General features: G+C 36.6%; 1 protein-coding gene across 1 annotated transcript in view; it reads right to left on the bottom strand.

Moving 5' to 3' along the window:
• Positions 1-14830, bottom strand: part of FTSH4 (FTSH protease 4) — a 65400-nt gene extending 50570 nt beyond the window's left edge. The window contains exons 1-4 of the mRNA XM_089449316.1: positions 14483-14830; positions 14313-14386; positions 11974-12070; positions 10606-10872 (exon numbers count right to left, since the gene is read on the bottom strand). Of these exons, the coding sequence (XP_089305442.1) occupies positions 10606-10872; positions 11974-12070; positions 14313-14339 (391 nt within the window). The 5' untranslated portion in view covers positions 14340-14386; positions 14483-14830. The remainder of the gene's footprint in view (positions 1-10605; positions 10873-11973; positions 12071-14312; positions 14387-14482) is intronic.
• Between the last annotated feature and the right edge of the window lie 2818 nt (positions 14831-17648).

Raw genomic sequence — 17648 nt, 5'->3', positions numbered from 1 at the left:
AAACTTCTAAGGTATATAGATTCTATGTGCATGGCCAAAGAGAAGTGGAGATAAGTCATGATGTCACCTTCGATGACGATACTGCCCTTGGGAATATTAGTAACCTTCCTCTTCCAAGGGCAAAGAAGCAAATCCAGGAAAGCAGGGAGAATCCCAAGATGAGCCGATACCCGATGTTGAAGGACCAATGGATCCCATTGATCCACCCCCTCATGAGCCCCCCTCCTCAAAAAGGAGACCCTCATGGCTTAGCGAAACTCTCGAAGATGCCAAGAGACATGTTGCACCTAGGGGGACATTTCGTGAAAGCAAGAAGCCGAATAGGTACCAAGGGTACTTAACTGCAATGAGCACCATTGTTCAATCTGAGCCTTGCACATTTAAAGAAATTGCAAAGCACCAAGTTTGGAAGGATGCAATGAACGAAGAGTATGAGTCAATTATGAAGAATGATGTCTGGGATGTGGTCCATAGACCCAAGGACAAATCCGTTGTCACCTCGAAATGGCTCTACAAGATCAAGCTTGGAGCTGATGGAAGTGCTAAAAAGTTCAAGGCCAGATTGTTGCTCAAGGCTTCTCTCAAAAGGAAGGTGTATATTATGGTGAGATATTTGCACCAGTTGCACGCTACACCACCATTCGTTTGATTATAGCCCTTGTTGTCTCGCAAGGATGGAAACTACACCAAATGGATGTCAAGACTACCTTCTTGCATGGTTCACTTAAGGAGGAACTCTATGTAGAACGGCCTAAGGGATTCGAAGTTCAAGATCGTCAGACACATGTATGCAGGTTGAAGAAAGCCCTCTATGGGTTGAAGAAAGCACCCTGAGCTTGGTATGTGAGAGGATCGAAAGCTATCTAATGAAGTTGGGATTTATAAGAAGTGAAGTTGATCTAAACCTTTATTTTAAGGTTGAGAATGATAGACCTCTCATCTTGGCACTTTATGTGGACGATCTCTTTCTGACGGGTGTAGACCCCCTTATTCATCAATGTAAGAGGGAGTTGGCTTCCGAATTTGAAATGAAGGACCTAGGATTGATGCATTATTTCCTAGGGTTGGAGGTCTGGCAAAAGCCAGGTGAGATTTTCCTTTCTTAAGAAAAATATATTGTGAAGCTACTTAAAAGATTTGGGATGGTGGACTGCAAGTCCGTGACTACTCCAATGGAACTTAACTTCAAGAAGTTATGCGGAAGTGCTATTGGGCCCGATTTGGGAAATCCTTCTAAGTATCGTCAACTAGTGGGGGGGTCTGATGTTCTTAGTGAACTCTTGTCCGGACATATGTTTGGAAGTGAATACATTGAGTCAGTTTATGGTCGAGCCTCATCACATACATTGGATTGCTGCCAAGAATCTCTTAATATATCTCCGAGGCACAATCACTTATGGACTGAGATACATTGTCGGGAAGGTGAGGCTCCATGGGTACTCTAATGCAAACTGGAAATGTGGTGGATCATAAAAGCACATCTGGATGTTGCTTCTCTCTAGGTTTTGCTTCGATATCATGGATGAGCAGGAAGCAGAAGTCGGTTGCCTTGAGCACCGCTGAGGCTGAATATATTGCTGCTAGTATGGCCTCCTGTGAAGCTATTTGGTTGAGGAAGCTCTTTAGTGAGTTGTTTGGACATGTATTGGATACCACTATGATCTTCTGCAACAACCAAAGTGGGATTTGTCTTTCTGAGAATCTCGTGTTTCATGACTGCTCCAAGCATATTGATATCAAGTACCACTTTATCCTGGATATGGTACAACGAGGAGCAATAAGGCTCCAACACATTGGGACTAATGATCAGGTCGCCGATATTCTTACGAAGCCCCTTGGGAAGGTCAAATTCTTAACCTTCCGTGAACGACTTGAAGTCGTGGAGAGACCCTCTTATTAAGGTCCCATATGAGATGGATGTTGAGCTCTAGGAGCTCTGCATGGCTTGGGGTACTTGGAGCGATGAGCGACTATAGGATGAGTGGTTCACCTTCCCCTAGTGGAGCGATGTACAGGGTGGGTCATTCACCTTCCCCTGTGATACCCCATGTTAAGATATGCTTACGATGAGTGGTTCACCTTCTCTTATGGCATATGAGCAGGATGAGTGGTTCACCTTATCCTGCCGGCACATCCTACCCATGCAGTCTGGGACTCATGGGAAGTACCTCTCATCTGGCCAATGAGTAGGGAAATAAGGATAGAGACCATAGTACTACCAATGGATGCATTGTGCACTACCGTACTCCCTATGCTAGGATGTTGATATTGATCTGGGATCAATGGAAATTGACTTTGGGTCAGTTAAGAGTGGTATGACACACTCTCTATTATTGGAGACTGACTTTGGGTCAGTAGAGAATGGTATGATACATTCTCAATCATTTCATCTTTCTTCATGGTTCAGCAAGAGCAGAGCAAAGCAGAGACAGGGATGGTACAAATTGTCAGACAGTTTGGCAGGTGAAGTTCTCCCTAGTTTTGAGGGAGTGTTAAATTTGGCAACTAGAGCCAAACTTCTCCTTAGACAACTCATATGAGGCAGCTGATATTTTATTGGATTCCTCTCTCTGAGAGGTGTAGGATTGATCTAAAGATCATCCCATTCTGACATGTACAAATGGAATTATGAATTTATTTAGATTATGGACAAATTGTCAAGGTCGGCCAGCAATCTAATTTGCACCCTCAAGCCCACAACGTTGCATATAAATACAACAAGCCTCCTCCTCATTTTGTCATCTCATTCACACTCATTCTTCTCTCTCTCCTTCGTTGATTGGGTACAAATTTCAGAGGCGGCTCTCCACACGTGTGAAGAAGCACTGTACTTTTTTGTTCCAGTCGTTGACCAGTGTTGACCGAAATTGCAAGAGGTTGTTTTGACTTGCGTCGACCTGTTTTGACTGCGGTTTTGTAAGGGAGATCTCTGTTTGGGTAGGCCGCATTTCTGAGCACAGAAATCGAGGCTGTTTGACCAGCAATAGCTACAGAAGGGTTTGTTGCAGTGTTGACTTTCATTGACCAAATTTGACTAGATATTTTTGAACTATTTTTGGTCTGATTTGACTAGCTGTTGGAGGCCGAGTTGACCATGTTTGACCAAACCGTTTTGGAGGTCAAAATTTGCCATATTGACCAACATTGACTTTCTGGTTAGGGCATTTTGTTACTGTTGTTTGACTGGTCATATTTCACTTTGATTGGGCAAGTGAAAATTGTATATTGTACTCTCTCTGCTGAACTTTTGAATAATTATAAGAAGAAATGATCAAGGGTTTCCCCACATTGGGGTTTGTCCCTGGCTGGTGCCATATCTTGTGTCCTCTTGTCTTGGCTTGTCTTCTATTGTTATTGTTTATGTTCTATCTGCATTTTACTATCATGTTGATGTCAATGCTAAACTGGATATTAACATTGGGCCAATAAGAAAATTGAAGTAAAATTGCTCTTAAGCATAGAACATACCATTGTCATCTAAAATTGACACAACAGCAAGTGTCTTGTCAGCGCTAGGGTACAACAGCTCTCAGGGCAACGTCTTGGCTCTAGAGTCCAGTGCTTCAAGTCTTTAGAGGGAGAGAAGCTGTCATCAATCGTGTTGAAGGCATCCCAAGGGCAAAGCTTCTCAATAAATAATCAACGTCATCAAGTGTGACTAGACATCCTCTCCGAAGCGTTGGAGAAGCATAATACAATCATTCAAGAGATGTTAGTTGTACCTGGGAGCAAAGACCTAACACAATCACAAAATCAAGTGAGATCAAGATTATAGGTGCAAAAAACATAAAAGTATCAGAATGTGCCACAATTAACGTTATATTCATCAAAGCACTTCTCACAAGCATCATCTTCGTCTTTCCTATCTTATGGTTCATAAACAAGTTACATGCTTAGATATGGGAGGGTTATCACAGGCCCTATTAGGTGCTTCCAACCTTAAGACAAGGAATTGTTCCTAGGCCAACCCATAAATCAATAGGTGCAAGTGATCAATGATGTGATATGGGGTTTACTTTATGGAGGATGTAAGTAGTTGTACCAGCTCTGAAATTCCAACATCCTTGGGCCTTTTGATGTGAGGAAGCAACCATCATGGGACCTAAGTTACCACTTTCCTCGGCCTATTCCCACCCCTCTTGTGCACATTTTTCATCATTAATTTTCTTTTTCTTTTTTACAAAGATAGCTTGGGTTACAAGTTTTCATTGATTCATCATTGACCCCTTAAAGATGGAGCATTTCCTTGCTCATTGGAGTTGGCATATTTGAATTACCTTTCATTTTGATAGTTCATGCTTTAGCTAGGAATTGGGTGAGGGCCAATGAGGTAGAGCTCAATCTAGGCTTTTGTCCATGCACTTCCATTCATCCCGACAAATATTTTGCTTTTTAACATTATGGCTCATGTTTTTTCTTTTCTTTCTGTTGCATCAACCTCTTAGGGAAATGTTTCTAGACCCCTACTCCAAGATGACGAAAATACGTAAGCAATATGGTGAACAATAGTGATCAACTCAAAGATGGAATGTGAATACAAGGGAAAGATGGAAGGTGTTAAGTATGGATTACCATGAACATGCAACATCAATCAAAGCCTCACATTTGTGCCCCACCTAGATAGAAAGGCCTCAAGGAAGGTCACACTCGACTACGAAAAAGTGATAACCACCAAGGTTAACACCCAAAAGAGTACAACCAAAAGTGGTCTATCATCCAACTCAACCTTTGATCCACACTAGAATGCACTTAAATCACTAAATGAAAGCACTTGAATACAAAAATGATCAATGCACCTCATAATAAATGACCCACCTTCATCAGATGAGCAGGCTAGATGAAAGAAAGCACTAACTGGAAGCATAGATGAGAGGCATCTAAGGGTGGCTATCTATGGATCGTGATAAGGCTATTGGCTAACACGTTGAAACAATAGGAGAAAAAATTGATCCTAGGTGTCACCCATAAGGGTGGGTAATAGGTCCCTTGTTACCTTTTTCTGGTATTCAAACCACAGATGTTTGGTTTGATATATCTCAGAGGCAATTACTCTCAAGTATCAAACCTTACAAGACATATCCAAGCCTAATTCCACTAGGTTGATCACTTATTTTTCCTGTATATCTTGATGATTAGAGACGTCAAGCTCCTAGCAAATACTTCAACCATAGATCCAATAGATTGTATGTCAATGAGTTAATTCCCTCTCTCCCATTTAATTAGAAAACAACCCACTATTGCAAGGTTGTTGAGGCATACCTACTCTAGTCAACTCCAATGCAGAAACAACTCCCATCCAAATTGAGCAATTAGGTTATTATTCCTAGATTTCTCTCGTTAGTCATTTTACCTCATCAATATGAACAAATTAATGATTATTTTGCAATCAAAATGTTCATGTTGAAAAATGGATAATAAAGAGATCAACGTCATTTCAAGTAGTTCAATGGTTGCTAGGAGGAAGAAATTTGGCCATAAAAGAAGCACATCAAGCCACCACAAGCAACCATGTTTAGTCAAAGCCACAGCAAGAAAGATTTCTCTTAAGTAAAGTATGGTGGCCAACCTTATTTAAAGACAACCATAAAAGGTTGAACATTTGTGATACATTTCAAAGATCAAGGTGAATGAGGCAAAAATTATATGCCCACGTCAATGCGGGCTTGTCAAGTTGGTGAAAGCAAGCCACTATTATTGCCCCCGTCATGGTTTAAGTCTCCTAGATTACTTGTTTACCCTTTGGGGGGTGCTTGTGTTTGTGCTAGTGCCTATATTTATGTCTACAATTGGGCCCATGTGTGAATCCTAGGCATCACCCTACACATGGCTACTTGGCTTCAAGATTCTAGGTTCACTATTACACCAATGTTGAGGGCAATAACATCACCGCAAGCGCTTCTAAGGAATAGAACTCGTCAGTGTTCAAAAAGTGATGAATGGAAGCCAAAGAATAATATGCCCTAAATCCCATGCAACCAAAATATAGGGTTTGGATGTCATTAGATCATTTCAATATCCCACAAACAAAAAGAAAATATAGAAAATTGGCAGTAGCCATAGAATAAAAAAAGGAGAGTAAGAGCATTATCAAATAATATAGCACCTAGCACAATCATATATGAACACCTAATAAATGGAGTTGGATGTTTCTTGCATATCATAAATGATAAGAGGTGTAAAAGGTGATGGAGGAATTAAGGATAAAATATGGCAAATCCAAAGTTTGTTATTCCCACGCTAATGGTCAAGTATAACTTAGAAGGCACTAATTAGATATCATTTTCTATAATACATAAAGTTTGTGACATTAAAGAAGACTAGGAAGAAGAGTGAACAATAATACCATGGGCGTACAAGACGACAAGTAAGGGAATTGTTATTGCAAAATCTAACAAGCCTAGCACAAAGCCTCACTACGCAAATCCAGACCTCGTGGCAACAAGAGATCATCCACCATTGTCACCTCAGTAGCCTTTCTCCAACTATGTAGTGCAAATAAACCACAAAGGTGGCTTCACTATATGCAGATCACCTAAAGGGCATTCAATAAAAAGAATTCAACGCGATGGATAGGTCTAATGATTGGGTTAGGGTACTGGCAGAGCCTGGAGGGCTAAGATAATCTTTACCAAAGTACAAGCACTCTATCATTAGACCACTTAAGCAAATTAGAGGGCTATTATAAGTTAGGGTTTGATACATTTTCAATGATAAGGCATGCAATGTCATATAACAATCGAAAGAAATAGCCTTCCAATGATAAATCGGAAAAAGATCAAGATATCAATAAGATATGCAAAGTTAAGGGTTTGCACTTGAGTTTGTGTAGCTAAAACATGCATAAAACAACAATTAAATGATGAATTCAACCCTAGGATTAGGATTTTGTAATGCAATAAATGCTAGATTTTGTTTTTTTATCAATTATTTAATGCAATCCCTACTAAAAGGGAAATAACACATCAAGTAGAATTACTTTTTAAGCATATTTGAAAGAAACCATAAGCCTAACCCTAGATATCTAGAATTGTGGAGGAGAGAGAAAATATTTATAGAAGAGGGATTGATCACCACATTCTAAACTAGTGCCTTGATCTAAATAGGCAAAAGAGTCACCTAGGGTAAATTTAATGGAGACAACCTTGATGAAAGGGTGAGAAGGCTAAAGCCTCTTCTTACAACCCTAGTGTCTTCCTTAAGAGGAACATTTTAAGTTCAAGAAATGCACAACTCAGAGTTCCCTTGAAGGATTCAAGGAAAACAATTTTGCATGGCATGAGGAAATAAATTTCAAGATAAATACCATATTTTTAAACATGGCACATAAAAAAACCCTAATTCACATAATATAACATGCAAAATATAGAAGATAAGCTATAAACTTGCAAAATTTCCACAAGAATCTCCTCAATCAATCCCAAGAAACCTTCCTGAAGCAAAAATCCTTCTCCAAGACAAATTCACACCATAGAACTACATTGTGTCAAGTAGAAAAGAGGCAAAAGCCAGTGTGCACTTCCAAAGAAAAAGAAGTGTGATGATGAATCAATGAATAAGCCTCCCCTATATTTATATGAGCATAACCAAGTCTTATTTAACTAATTTTACAAGCAAAAGCCCTAAAAAAATCTACTTGAGCATTCAACTACGTCAAAGGTCACAACTTGACCTCGAAATAGCTTTAAAACATAACAAAATGCCAAAATAACCCACAAATGTGGGAGAAAAATGGTCTCCACCATGACTTCATCCTCCAAAATAAGCAATAAGGCATCAAGAAACTAAGAAAAGGGTCCAAGAGTGCTCCTTACTCTAATAAAGTCCCAAAGTGCATGTGCACATCTCCACAAGGTGCCTCCTCCACTATGACATCATCCAAAAGAGACCCTATGTCACACTTTTCATGCACGTGGAAATAACATAGTACCTCTAAGGGCAAGCGTTGGCATCAAAGAGGGATGTGCTAAGCCCTCCCAAGTCATCTCAATGATAACCATCCTCATTTGGGCTCAAGAACAAGGTATTGTCCATCAAACAGGGTTAAGGCTAGCCTGGGAGCGACTTCGGTCCATCTAGGCACATCATCAAATAGTCCAACACCCAAGTTTTCAAGCTCAACGTTTCAACATTTGGCGGCTCACCAAGAGGTGTAGTAGTATGCGGAAGTTGCTCAAGGCCCAACGCTCATCTCTAAAGGGGCAATATTGGGGCCACAGATTCAAGTCTGCTCTCAAAATTGGGCAAAGTACCTACTAGAAGGTGTTGAAGAAGAATCAAATTGTTAAGGAATCTTTGTTGCATATATGATACCACTTGAGCAAAACCTCTCAAGATCATGTGAGATCATCTTCATTAGGGACATGAACCACTAAAGCATTATAGTTAACCATATCTAATGTCAAGGGTAAAGAAATACTTAACTCGACACAAACTCACCTTCAAATGTTTAACTCGATCAGGATTTGCAAAACAAGTTACCTCGCTTAGAGATGATTAGGTCAAGAACCCTATCAGGTGCTTCCAGCCCCCAAGGGAGCGACATGTCCCAAGTTAGCCCATCAATCCACCAGTGTGGATGATATGGTGGTCACGAAGTGGGAGAGACTTCAAGGAAGGTACCACAGCCATGAGACAGCTAATGAGGGTCCAACAACCTAAGTGCAATGATGTAAGGGGGAGCAATCATGGTGGCATGAGTTACCCCTTTCCTCGCCCTGCTTTTTCCACCCGTTTGGTGTGCCTTTTACTTTAATGATTTGTCTTTATTTGGTGCATTTCTTAGGATCCCACGCTTCCTTTACGCTTTTTGAATACCCCTTTAAGATGTAGTTTCTCACTCATCGAGGTTGGGACATTCAAGAGCTTTTTTATTTTGACGAAGCATTAAAAGCTCTAGGGAATTGGGTGATAGCTAATGGAGGGGGGGTAGAGCTCACACTAGGCTTTTGCCCACGCGCTAAATATTGTCCCAACCATATTTGCATTTTACATTTTCTTTCATTGTGGCTTTATATGCTTTTAACTTTCTTTCAGTTGCATCAACCTCCAGGACCAAGTTTCCAGGCCCTGACTCAAGGATGTGGACATAGGGTGCCAATCCCACCGACCAATTATTAACAACCCAAAGAATGGAGATGGGTAACCGGGAGAGATGGAAAGTAGTAAGTATGGATTACCTTGAACATGTTATATTAATCAATGCCTCCCCAATAATGCCCTTCCTAAAACCTAAGGCCTCATAGGAGGTGCCACTGGACTAGAGTCGAAGACTAACCTCCCAAGTGATGTGTAGGAACATGAATACAATCGAGATCGGTAAATCATACAGTTTGTCCCATGATCCATATCAATATGCCCATAACATTAAATGAAAGCACATGATTGTTAGAATGGTAAGAGTACCTGCTGAGAGATGACCCACCTCCCTTCAAGAAGAATGCCAAATTGGACAGATTTTTCTGGAGTAATAGGTGGAGAACTCTAGCATAAAGCTATGTGCTGACCATTATGAAGCTGTTGACTGGCTGGCTGACTGTCAAATGATGTGAAAAAAAATCTCCTATGGGTTGCCCACTTTTGGTGGTTAACAGGAACAACTAGAATTACTACATTCCAATTAATGTATGGACAGGGATCATTGTACCCACTGAATATTTAGATCCAAACTCAAGAGTAGCAGTGGAACAACAACTGGGGAATACAGGAAGGATGGCAAAAACTTAAAAAGGCTAGATATTATGCATTTGTAATAAGAGATTGACTACTCAATGAAGCACAGATAGCATGGCAAAATTGAAAGAACTGGCATTATATAGATATCAAAAAAATACGCTTGAAGACAGGAAAGCTGATTGTATAATATATGGAAAGATTCGACCAAAAACAAGAAAAATTAAGTTCAGATAAAGTATCCTTTATAGATTTTATGCAGAATGATGCAATAATATCATCAGACCTGAATGGCATGCCACATTAGGACTGCAAAAACGACTCCAGAATAAATCCATATCACGCCAAAGGAAAGCTGACCCATTTAATCAAAATTGTGGAAGAATGAAGCCATAAAAACACGTGACGAAAATAGGAAGCTTCAATAATAAGTCAAATAACCTATAGAGTAGATTAACCTGTGGCAGCCTTCTTTAGAGCAAGAAACGTTCCAGATATTTTTGGAGTAGGGACAATGAAAAGAAAATTTGCAAAGAATAATAGCCTGGTTAGAAGCTAGCTTGCAAGTTTTCTGAGCTCTAAACGGGTTCTATAACAGAAGTTTTTTAAAAATAGGCTGTCTATAGTTTTTTCTACCAGATATGACACCAAGATGGGTGATTAATGTTGGGCAGCCTATAACACGATAGGTTATAAAAAATCCACTACAACCTAACTTATCCCAGCTAAATTTTTATAACATGCTTAGAAACTTATTTATGAATCGATAAAAATTAACTGAACTGGAAATTTCAAACTTTTCATTTCATACTTCTACAAGGGTCTTTCCTAGGACTGCCATTAAACTTGTCTTGAAAAATATCTCAAAAACGTTCTCGAACTAATCCTTGTCATAATATTATAATTCAAAATTCCTAATATTTTTTTGATGCTCACCTTGATGTAATGTCTTAAGCAATGCACTTTCATCAAGCCTGTCTACTGCCACCAATGCTTTCAAGTATTCAGAAAGTGCCGCAGGATTATTTTGCAGTGAAGGATGACTCTCAAAAATTCTTATCACTCCTTCTGCATCACTTCTATATAGATCTTTTAGCAATGCAGCCTCATGTGACCCATCTATATCTCTAGCTCTACGAGCCAAACTTCCAACGTAACCTGACATGAGTCTTTTTGGATGACTTTGAAACTTCATCCCAATTCCTGCAGCCAAATACAAATATCAATCAGAATTCGTTATTGCAACTCGAAACTAAAACATGCTAGAAGTTATGTAACCAACGCAAGTGAGTTTGTTACCAAAATAGATGAAATAGATGCAATGATACAAAGTTTCAGGGAGTGAAACTTTGTATCTAGAGCTAGATTGCCAGGAGTGAAAATGTCAGGAGCTAGATTCCCAGGAGTGAAAATGTCGAAGAGAAAAAACCACGTATATAATTCGAGATAGCCACAAAGGCCTTATCCAGAAAGAGGTTTTTCTAATAAATAAAGAAATCAAACATCATATATTTTCAACCCTACAGTCTCATGCATATTTTTCCTACCATGTTACAACTCATATTTTGCCAACCTTGTCAAAAATAAGTCTTTTGCAATCCATAGCATCATCTCTTCAGGAATGATACACAAGTAATATAGCTAGCATTAATAAATCTACATCAGTGTAATTTTTTAATTTGGCTTTTTCCTTGTAGATAACTTTTAAAGTTTCCTCTTTTAATTTGTTTGTTTAGTACAGTTTTAGTAACTATGAGACAATTTTACATTACGCAAAAAACATTTAAGTTTATGGAAAAATAATAAAAACATCTTCATAGAATTTACAAGGCATTTCCATTTTGAAAACGTTTCAGACCCCTCCACAATGGGGCTTTGATATCAATTGGCTATTATAAAGCATGAAAACAACACAAACAGACTGTTCCATCCCAATTCATAGTAACTGTGCACTAGACAAGTAATTTGGCCCAGAATTGCACTAATAACGCTGCAAAACAACAGTTTTTGAACATGATCAGGATTTAAATAAGAAGGTTGTATTTAGATCTCGTTTAAGAAAGGTAGGTTGAATAGATTGCCCACTGACCAGGCAATTTCTTTAAACAAAAGATAAACTAATATAATTCAATATATTTCTTTAAACAAAAGATAAACTAACGGAATTCAATATCTTTCTATTATTCCCCAAGAGAGATGAAACCAAAAAAAATGATAGGTAATTGCACACTTCAACCTCATATCTAAATGCCACAGAAAATTAGGACATAGATACTTAACAAGAAAAGCTTAGTAGATACACACCTGCATCACCCTCGAGCATACTTAAAGATAGTTGAAGTCTATTTCCCAACAAAGGAAGAGATGATGATTGTCCTGAATGTCTTATAACAGATCCAACCTGGATTACCGAGAGAGTAGTATAGTTAAAATACATGAAAGCGGTTAAGCTCATCCATATGTATTTAAAATAGATATCAGTCATCATGAAGAAGAACTAAAAACGATATTGCCAGAAAAGAACTAGATATTAAATAAATGGTCAAGGGCACGAGGCATATTTGATATGAAAAGTCAAAAATTTAGAGAAATTAGTACTTCAGAGATATCAGATATCTGAGGTTTTGAATAATGTACTTGTCACCTGCTCAAGCGAAAACAATGATATCAAAATATTTCTTTTTTTTACTTATGTTGAACCTAAATCAGTTTAGTTTCTGAAGTCATCACAATTCTCTAACAATTCTTCAATCTTTTTTAGTTAATAAATAATTTTGCATCACATTGTTCACTTAGTTTAGGATTCGATTTAGACCACTGATGTCTAAAACAACTATATTGATAATTAGCTTGATTATTGAATTGCATTTGATTGAGCGAGTTTGTTTTATATGCTTTTGGTTTTCATAGATTTACATGCTTTCGTAGATTAAGTTTCCCTGCTTTCATATATTAAATTTATATGCTTTCATAGATCATATTTTCCTGCTTTCATAAATTAAATATCCAATGCTTTCCTAGATTAAATTTCCAGAGAAAGTAAGAGGTAGACTGAGATCAATTGTATCAGCTGAGATTTGTGAGAAGAAACAGAATGCTTTCTCAGAGACAGATTGCCTTTTAATAGATACAATTGCTCAAGAACAATCAATAAAATACCACAACCATGGAAACAGGTTTTCCCTGTTGGGGTGCTGAGTAAACAAGTTTGTCAATTTGTGTGATTGTGTTTTTTTATCTCTGGTGTTTATTCCACTGCTTATAATTTGTTAAGGAACTCCGTATCTTGGTGAAAGTAAATTTGGTTTCAATTTTCAGTTGCCTAGTTTTCAGTTATTCATCTAAGTAGTTGCAAAGTTTCACTGAAAATTAACAAAGAGAGAATAAAATAGGCTTCATAAGGTATCACTAACTATGACATCTCCATAAAAGAGAACTTCTCATTATGCATTCAAGTCTTCACTCCTAGAATGCGCTCATTTCTTTTAGAGCAAATTATTTCTTCTTATTTATAGATCTCTTCTTAGCTCCATCGACTTGCTCACACCTAGGACATATCAAAAAGACTCCCAATATCTCTATGCATGGGAAAGAGAAAGCTCGATATCATGTGGAGGCTTAGATTTGATCTGCATCTTCATAGAAGAAACTAGTGAAACAAGTTTTGGTTACTCAATCTAACTTTTGACAAATGCCTTAGTTTTGAAAAAGGTGGTAGTGTTGAATGTTGGCAAACAAGAGCTTCTCTACTTTCTTGGCAAACAACTCTCTCGTGACCCCAACCAATTTCTTTCTTGCTCTATGTCAGCCTAATTTTCCTTGACCTCTAAAAATTGTTTTAAACTTAAAGTCACACGAAAGAAGAGATCGACTACACAGCCATGGCCTTTGAGCAACTAAGCAGAGATAGCCTATGGGTTTAAAAACCAATCGATTCTCACTTTCCACACCACTGACAGTTAAAACCAACAAAAGAAAAACAGTGCTGCCAAGGCCCTCCAGCCAACATTCAAGAACCAATGCAACTACGCTAGAAGATAGCTTAAACGAAAAGCTGAAATTAGTGGCCAAATCCACTGCCTGAGTCCCATGAGGACCAGAAGAACAATTTACAACACAGTGGGATGTTGTCATCGAAATTGTGTGAGACAGTGGGATGTTGTCATCGAGATTGTGTGAGACTAGCTTGAGTCTGGAAACCTCTTAACTCCTTAAAACAATGTAACCCCACAATTTGCTCCCACCCTCAATCACTCCCATAAGATTTGAAGCTGAAATGTGATAAGAACTAAACCCCACATAACTTGAGCAAATAACATACGGGTCAGACAACATATATGATCTCAACAATTCACAGACCTAACAACTTTAAACTCTAACCCTATCCAAGAACTGACTGTTGAATGTCCAAAAATATCAGAGGGGATGGGCGATTTCGAAGATATGCAAAAACCCTAGCAAGTCTAGCTCGATGTCCGTGTACAAAGAGACCGGGAAATGATGATTCCTCGAGGATCGAAACCGTAACCACCTGCTGATTGCCGTACTTCAAAATCAACTATTTATTTCATTTGCCAAAAAAATTTAGGGTGAATTTGTATTAAATTGACCATAGACAATAAGCATAAGGATATGTATTTAACCTGGGTGAGGAGACGTCTCCAAGCCATTTCTCTCGACGACCTTCACAAATCCACCCTTCTGTGATTTCGCAGACCTGTTCGGTTAAAAAGATGAAATAAAATTCAGTGTCCGGAACCAAACTAAGGGATTTTGTGCAAAATAAGGTATCGGAGATATTAAAGCCATGGACCTGATTATAAAGAAAAGATCTACAAATCCTGTGGTGTGTAAAACAGAGCCCCTTTGTTACAGTAGTTCTCGCAGTGCACAGCCGATCATAAAAGCATTCCCATTGTGAATGGCGGAGATAGAATCGCTGGCATGCCAGTGCATTTGAAGATAGAGCTTGAAAATGTAATTCGCTGCCCTCACTAGGGCCGCCTGCTGCTCAAATTTTAGGTGTCGATGATATGGAACCACCTAGATTGTGGAGCTTTGAAGAAATTTAGAATTTCACAGAATGATCTTTCCTCCTCGAGGAACCTTCCGGCAGGTTATGTGCCATGGTTTTCTTATTACCCTCCGGCAGGTTATGTGCCATGGTTTTCTTATTATTGTTTGGTGTATAAGGGTAATATGGATAAGGATGTGGTTTTTTCTCGGAGTTTATTTTTAATACCACCCTTCCAATTTTGATTAGACTTCGACAATTTCGAAGGGGTGGGGTTGTAATATTATTTTTAAATTTAAAATTGGTTTTTTTGGGTAATAGTTTTAAGAATGGTTTTGTTTGGGTAATAGTTTGAATGGGTGTGTGATAAGTTTTATACCTTATTTACTTGGTTTTAAATTAAAACAAAAATTAATGAGATGTTAATTTGTTATGCTTTAATTTAAAAAACAAATTAATGAGATGTTAATTTGTTATGCTTTGATTTTAAAAAATTAATGAGAGGTTAATTTGTTATGTTTTAATTTTTAATTAAATGTTAATTTATTGTGGTTTTATTGGAAAGTAAGTAATGATAAAATAAAGATAATTTTTGTGAATTAGTTTTAATTTGAGTTGTAATTTTTGTGTTGGGTATTGGTTTATAATTTATTCGCGGTAAGTTTAAAATTTTATTTATTTAATTTTAAAATTTTAATAAGACATTAATTTGTTATTAATGAGATAATTTTCATTGAAATGTTTTTTTTTTTTTTTATGATTTAATTTTTAAATTTTTAATAAGATGTTAATTTGTTATGGTTAGATTTAAAAGGAAAGGATCATTAATGAGATGTTAATTTGTTATGCTTAGATGTTAATTTGTTATGCTTTGATTTAAAAAAATTAATGAGATGTTAATTTGTTATGTTTTAATTTTTAATTAAATGTTAATTTATTGTGGTTTTATTGGAAAGTAAGTAATGATAAATTAAAGATAATTTTTGTGAATTAGTTTTAATTTGAGTTGTAATTTTTGTGTTGGGTATTGGTTTATAATTTATTCGCAGTAAGTTTAAAATTTTATTAATTTAATTATAAAATTTTAATAAGATATTAATTTGTTATTAATGAGATAATTTTCATTGAAATGTTTTTCTTTTATGATTTAATTTTTAAATTTTTAATAAGATGTTAATTTGTTATGGTTAGATTTAAAAGGGAAGGATCATTGAGATAAAGATAGCTTATAACTTTTGTGTAGTTATTGTCTTATAATTTAAGTTTTGTGTTAGTTATTGGCTTATAATTTATTGCCAATTAGTTTAAGATTTATAATAGCAATAAATTGTATTTGAATTTAGAATTCGTCTAAATAATCCTAACCTATTGTTGATTTTCACATATCTAAAGAAAAAATAAATACATTAAAATTAAAATTGTTGTGTTGAATTGTAAAATTTGTCATATACAAAATGTTTATGTCCTTGACCCATATTTAGAGATGTCATCAACTCATTTTGTAGTTAATATATTTAATTGTTTATTATGAGATACGAAACTTAAACTTGTGCATCCTTAATGAGTACATCCACATATGAAACAGACCAATGGAAGATTATTCGGTGCATCTATCACGGAAGTAGCTAGCGGTTCAATATACGCAATTAGGTCTATCGACGCCTTATAGAACATATAAGAGATCCACGTGACTATGTAAGTGGTGATGTATGCAGCATAGAGTTATGATCCTCTTAACCATTAGCACCAACTTGTAGCACTCTAAAGGCGGTGGTGTTCACCACACATACAACCCTCATAGGAGGTGTGGATTCATAATATTGTTGTAGACATTTTATGAGGGGTGTGATTCTACAATGCTTTGGAGGTGACAAGCTCTGTAGTACATTTGTGCACCTTTTGAGTAATGTGAGTTCATAACACAACCTCAATTCTTCCTTCTTATGTAAACATGAACATTTTAATTTTGCTCAGGATAATGATGTAGAGAAATTCTGTGAGAAAACAAGGTCATTCATCATCAACATTCATTGTTACAATCATAACTCAATCTTTTAATCTCAAATTCCAAAATCTATCATGTTTTTCTTAAATTAGGTACTTTTAAGGATTCGAGCATCATAACTCAACCCCAATGAACCTTACACAGGACAACAACAGAAAAAATACAACATACATTATCCTTATTTTCCACATGACAATTTGGAAAAGAAAAAATGATTTATGAGACTTCATTACAAATTAATATAAAGTTATTTTAACACCAATTTATTAATCACTACGAGAAAACAAAAAGAAATTATTTTTAAAAAAAATTGATTAAGATGGATATATACTAACTTTATTAGCTATGCTAAAGCTAGGTCGAGGCCAACCTAACATTGGATGGAAGAATAATCTACTCAATTGTGAGATGTTACCAATAGGTTTGTGCAAGGCTTGTTCGAGCTTGGACACTCTATGGGGTAGTTTTTATCCCCCATAGTTGGCTATCACCCTCATACCCTGCCCATGACATTTAAACATTGTCTTTTGATTATGATACTTTATTTTTTTCCATACTTAAATCAGAGGCTTTAATTATTTATTTTATTCTTATAATATTGTATTATGTATACTAAGAAAACTTTCGGTGATAATTATATCAGAAATCATTTGTCGACACATATCAAACCATCTAGCGTAGTTCATCGTCAAGACAAGATGGAGAATCAAATCATGGTATCAGATTAAATTAAAAAACTAATTTTAAATAAATAAATAAAATACTTAATAAATTTTAAAATATACAACAATTCTCTTATAAATGTATACAAATTTAACAACTCAAAATTATTATTCCAACCATTCCCAACTAAATTTAAACCAAAAAAATAAACAAAACAAAATGAGACTATACCAATAAGAATCACTTTAAATTTATCAAAGTTATCATACACTTAACATTATAATACATATATAAAGT

The sequence above is a fragment of the Pinus tabuliformis genome, chromosome X, assembly GCF_031772625.1.
Source record: "Pinus tabuliformis cultivar Carrire ecotype Pingquan chromosome X, CPIR1, whole genome shotgun sequence".
NCBI lineage: Eukaryota > Viridiplantae > Streptophyta > Pinopsida > Pinales > Pinaceae > Pinus > Pinus tabuliformis.
This window is presented reverse-complemented; position numbering and strand designations above follow the sequence as displayed.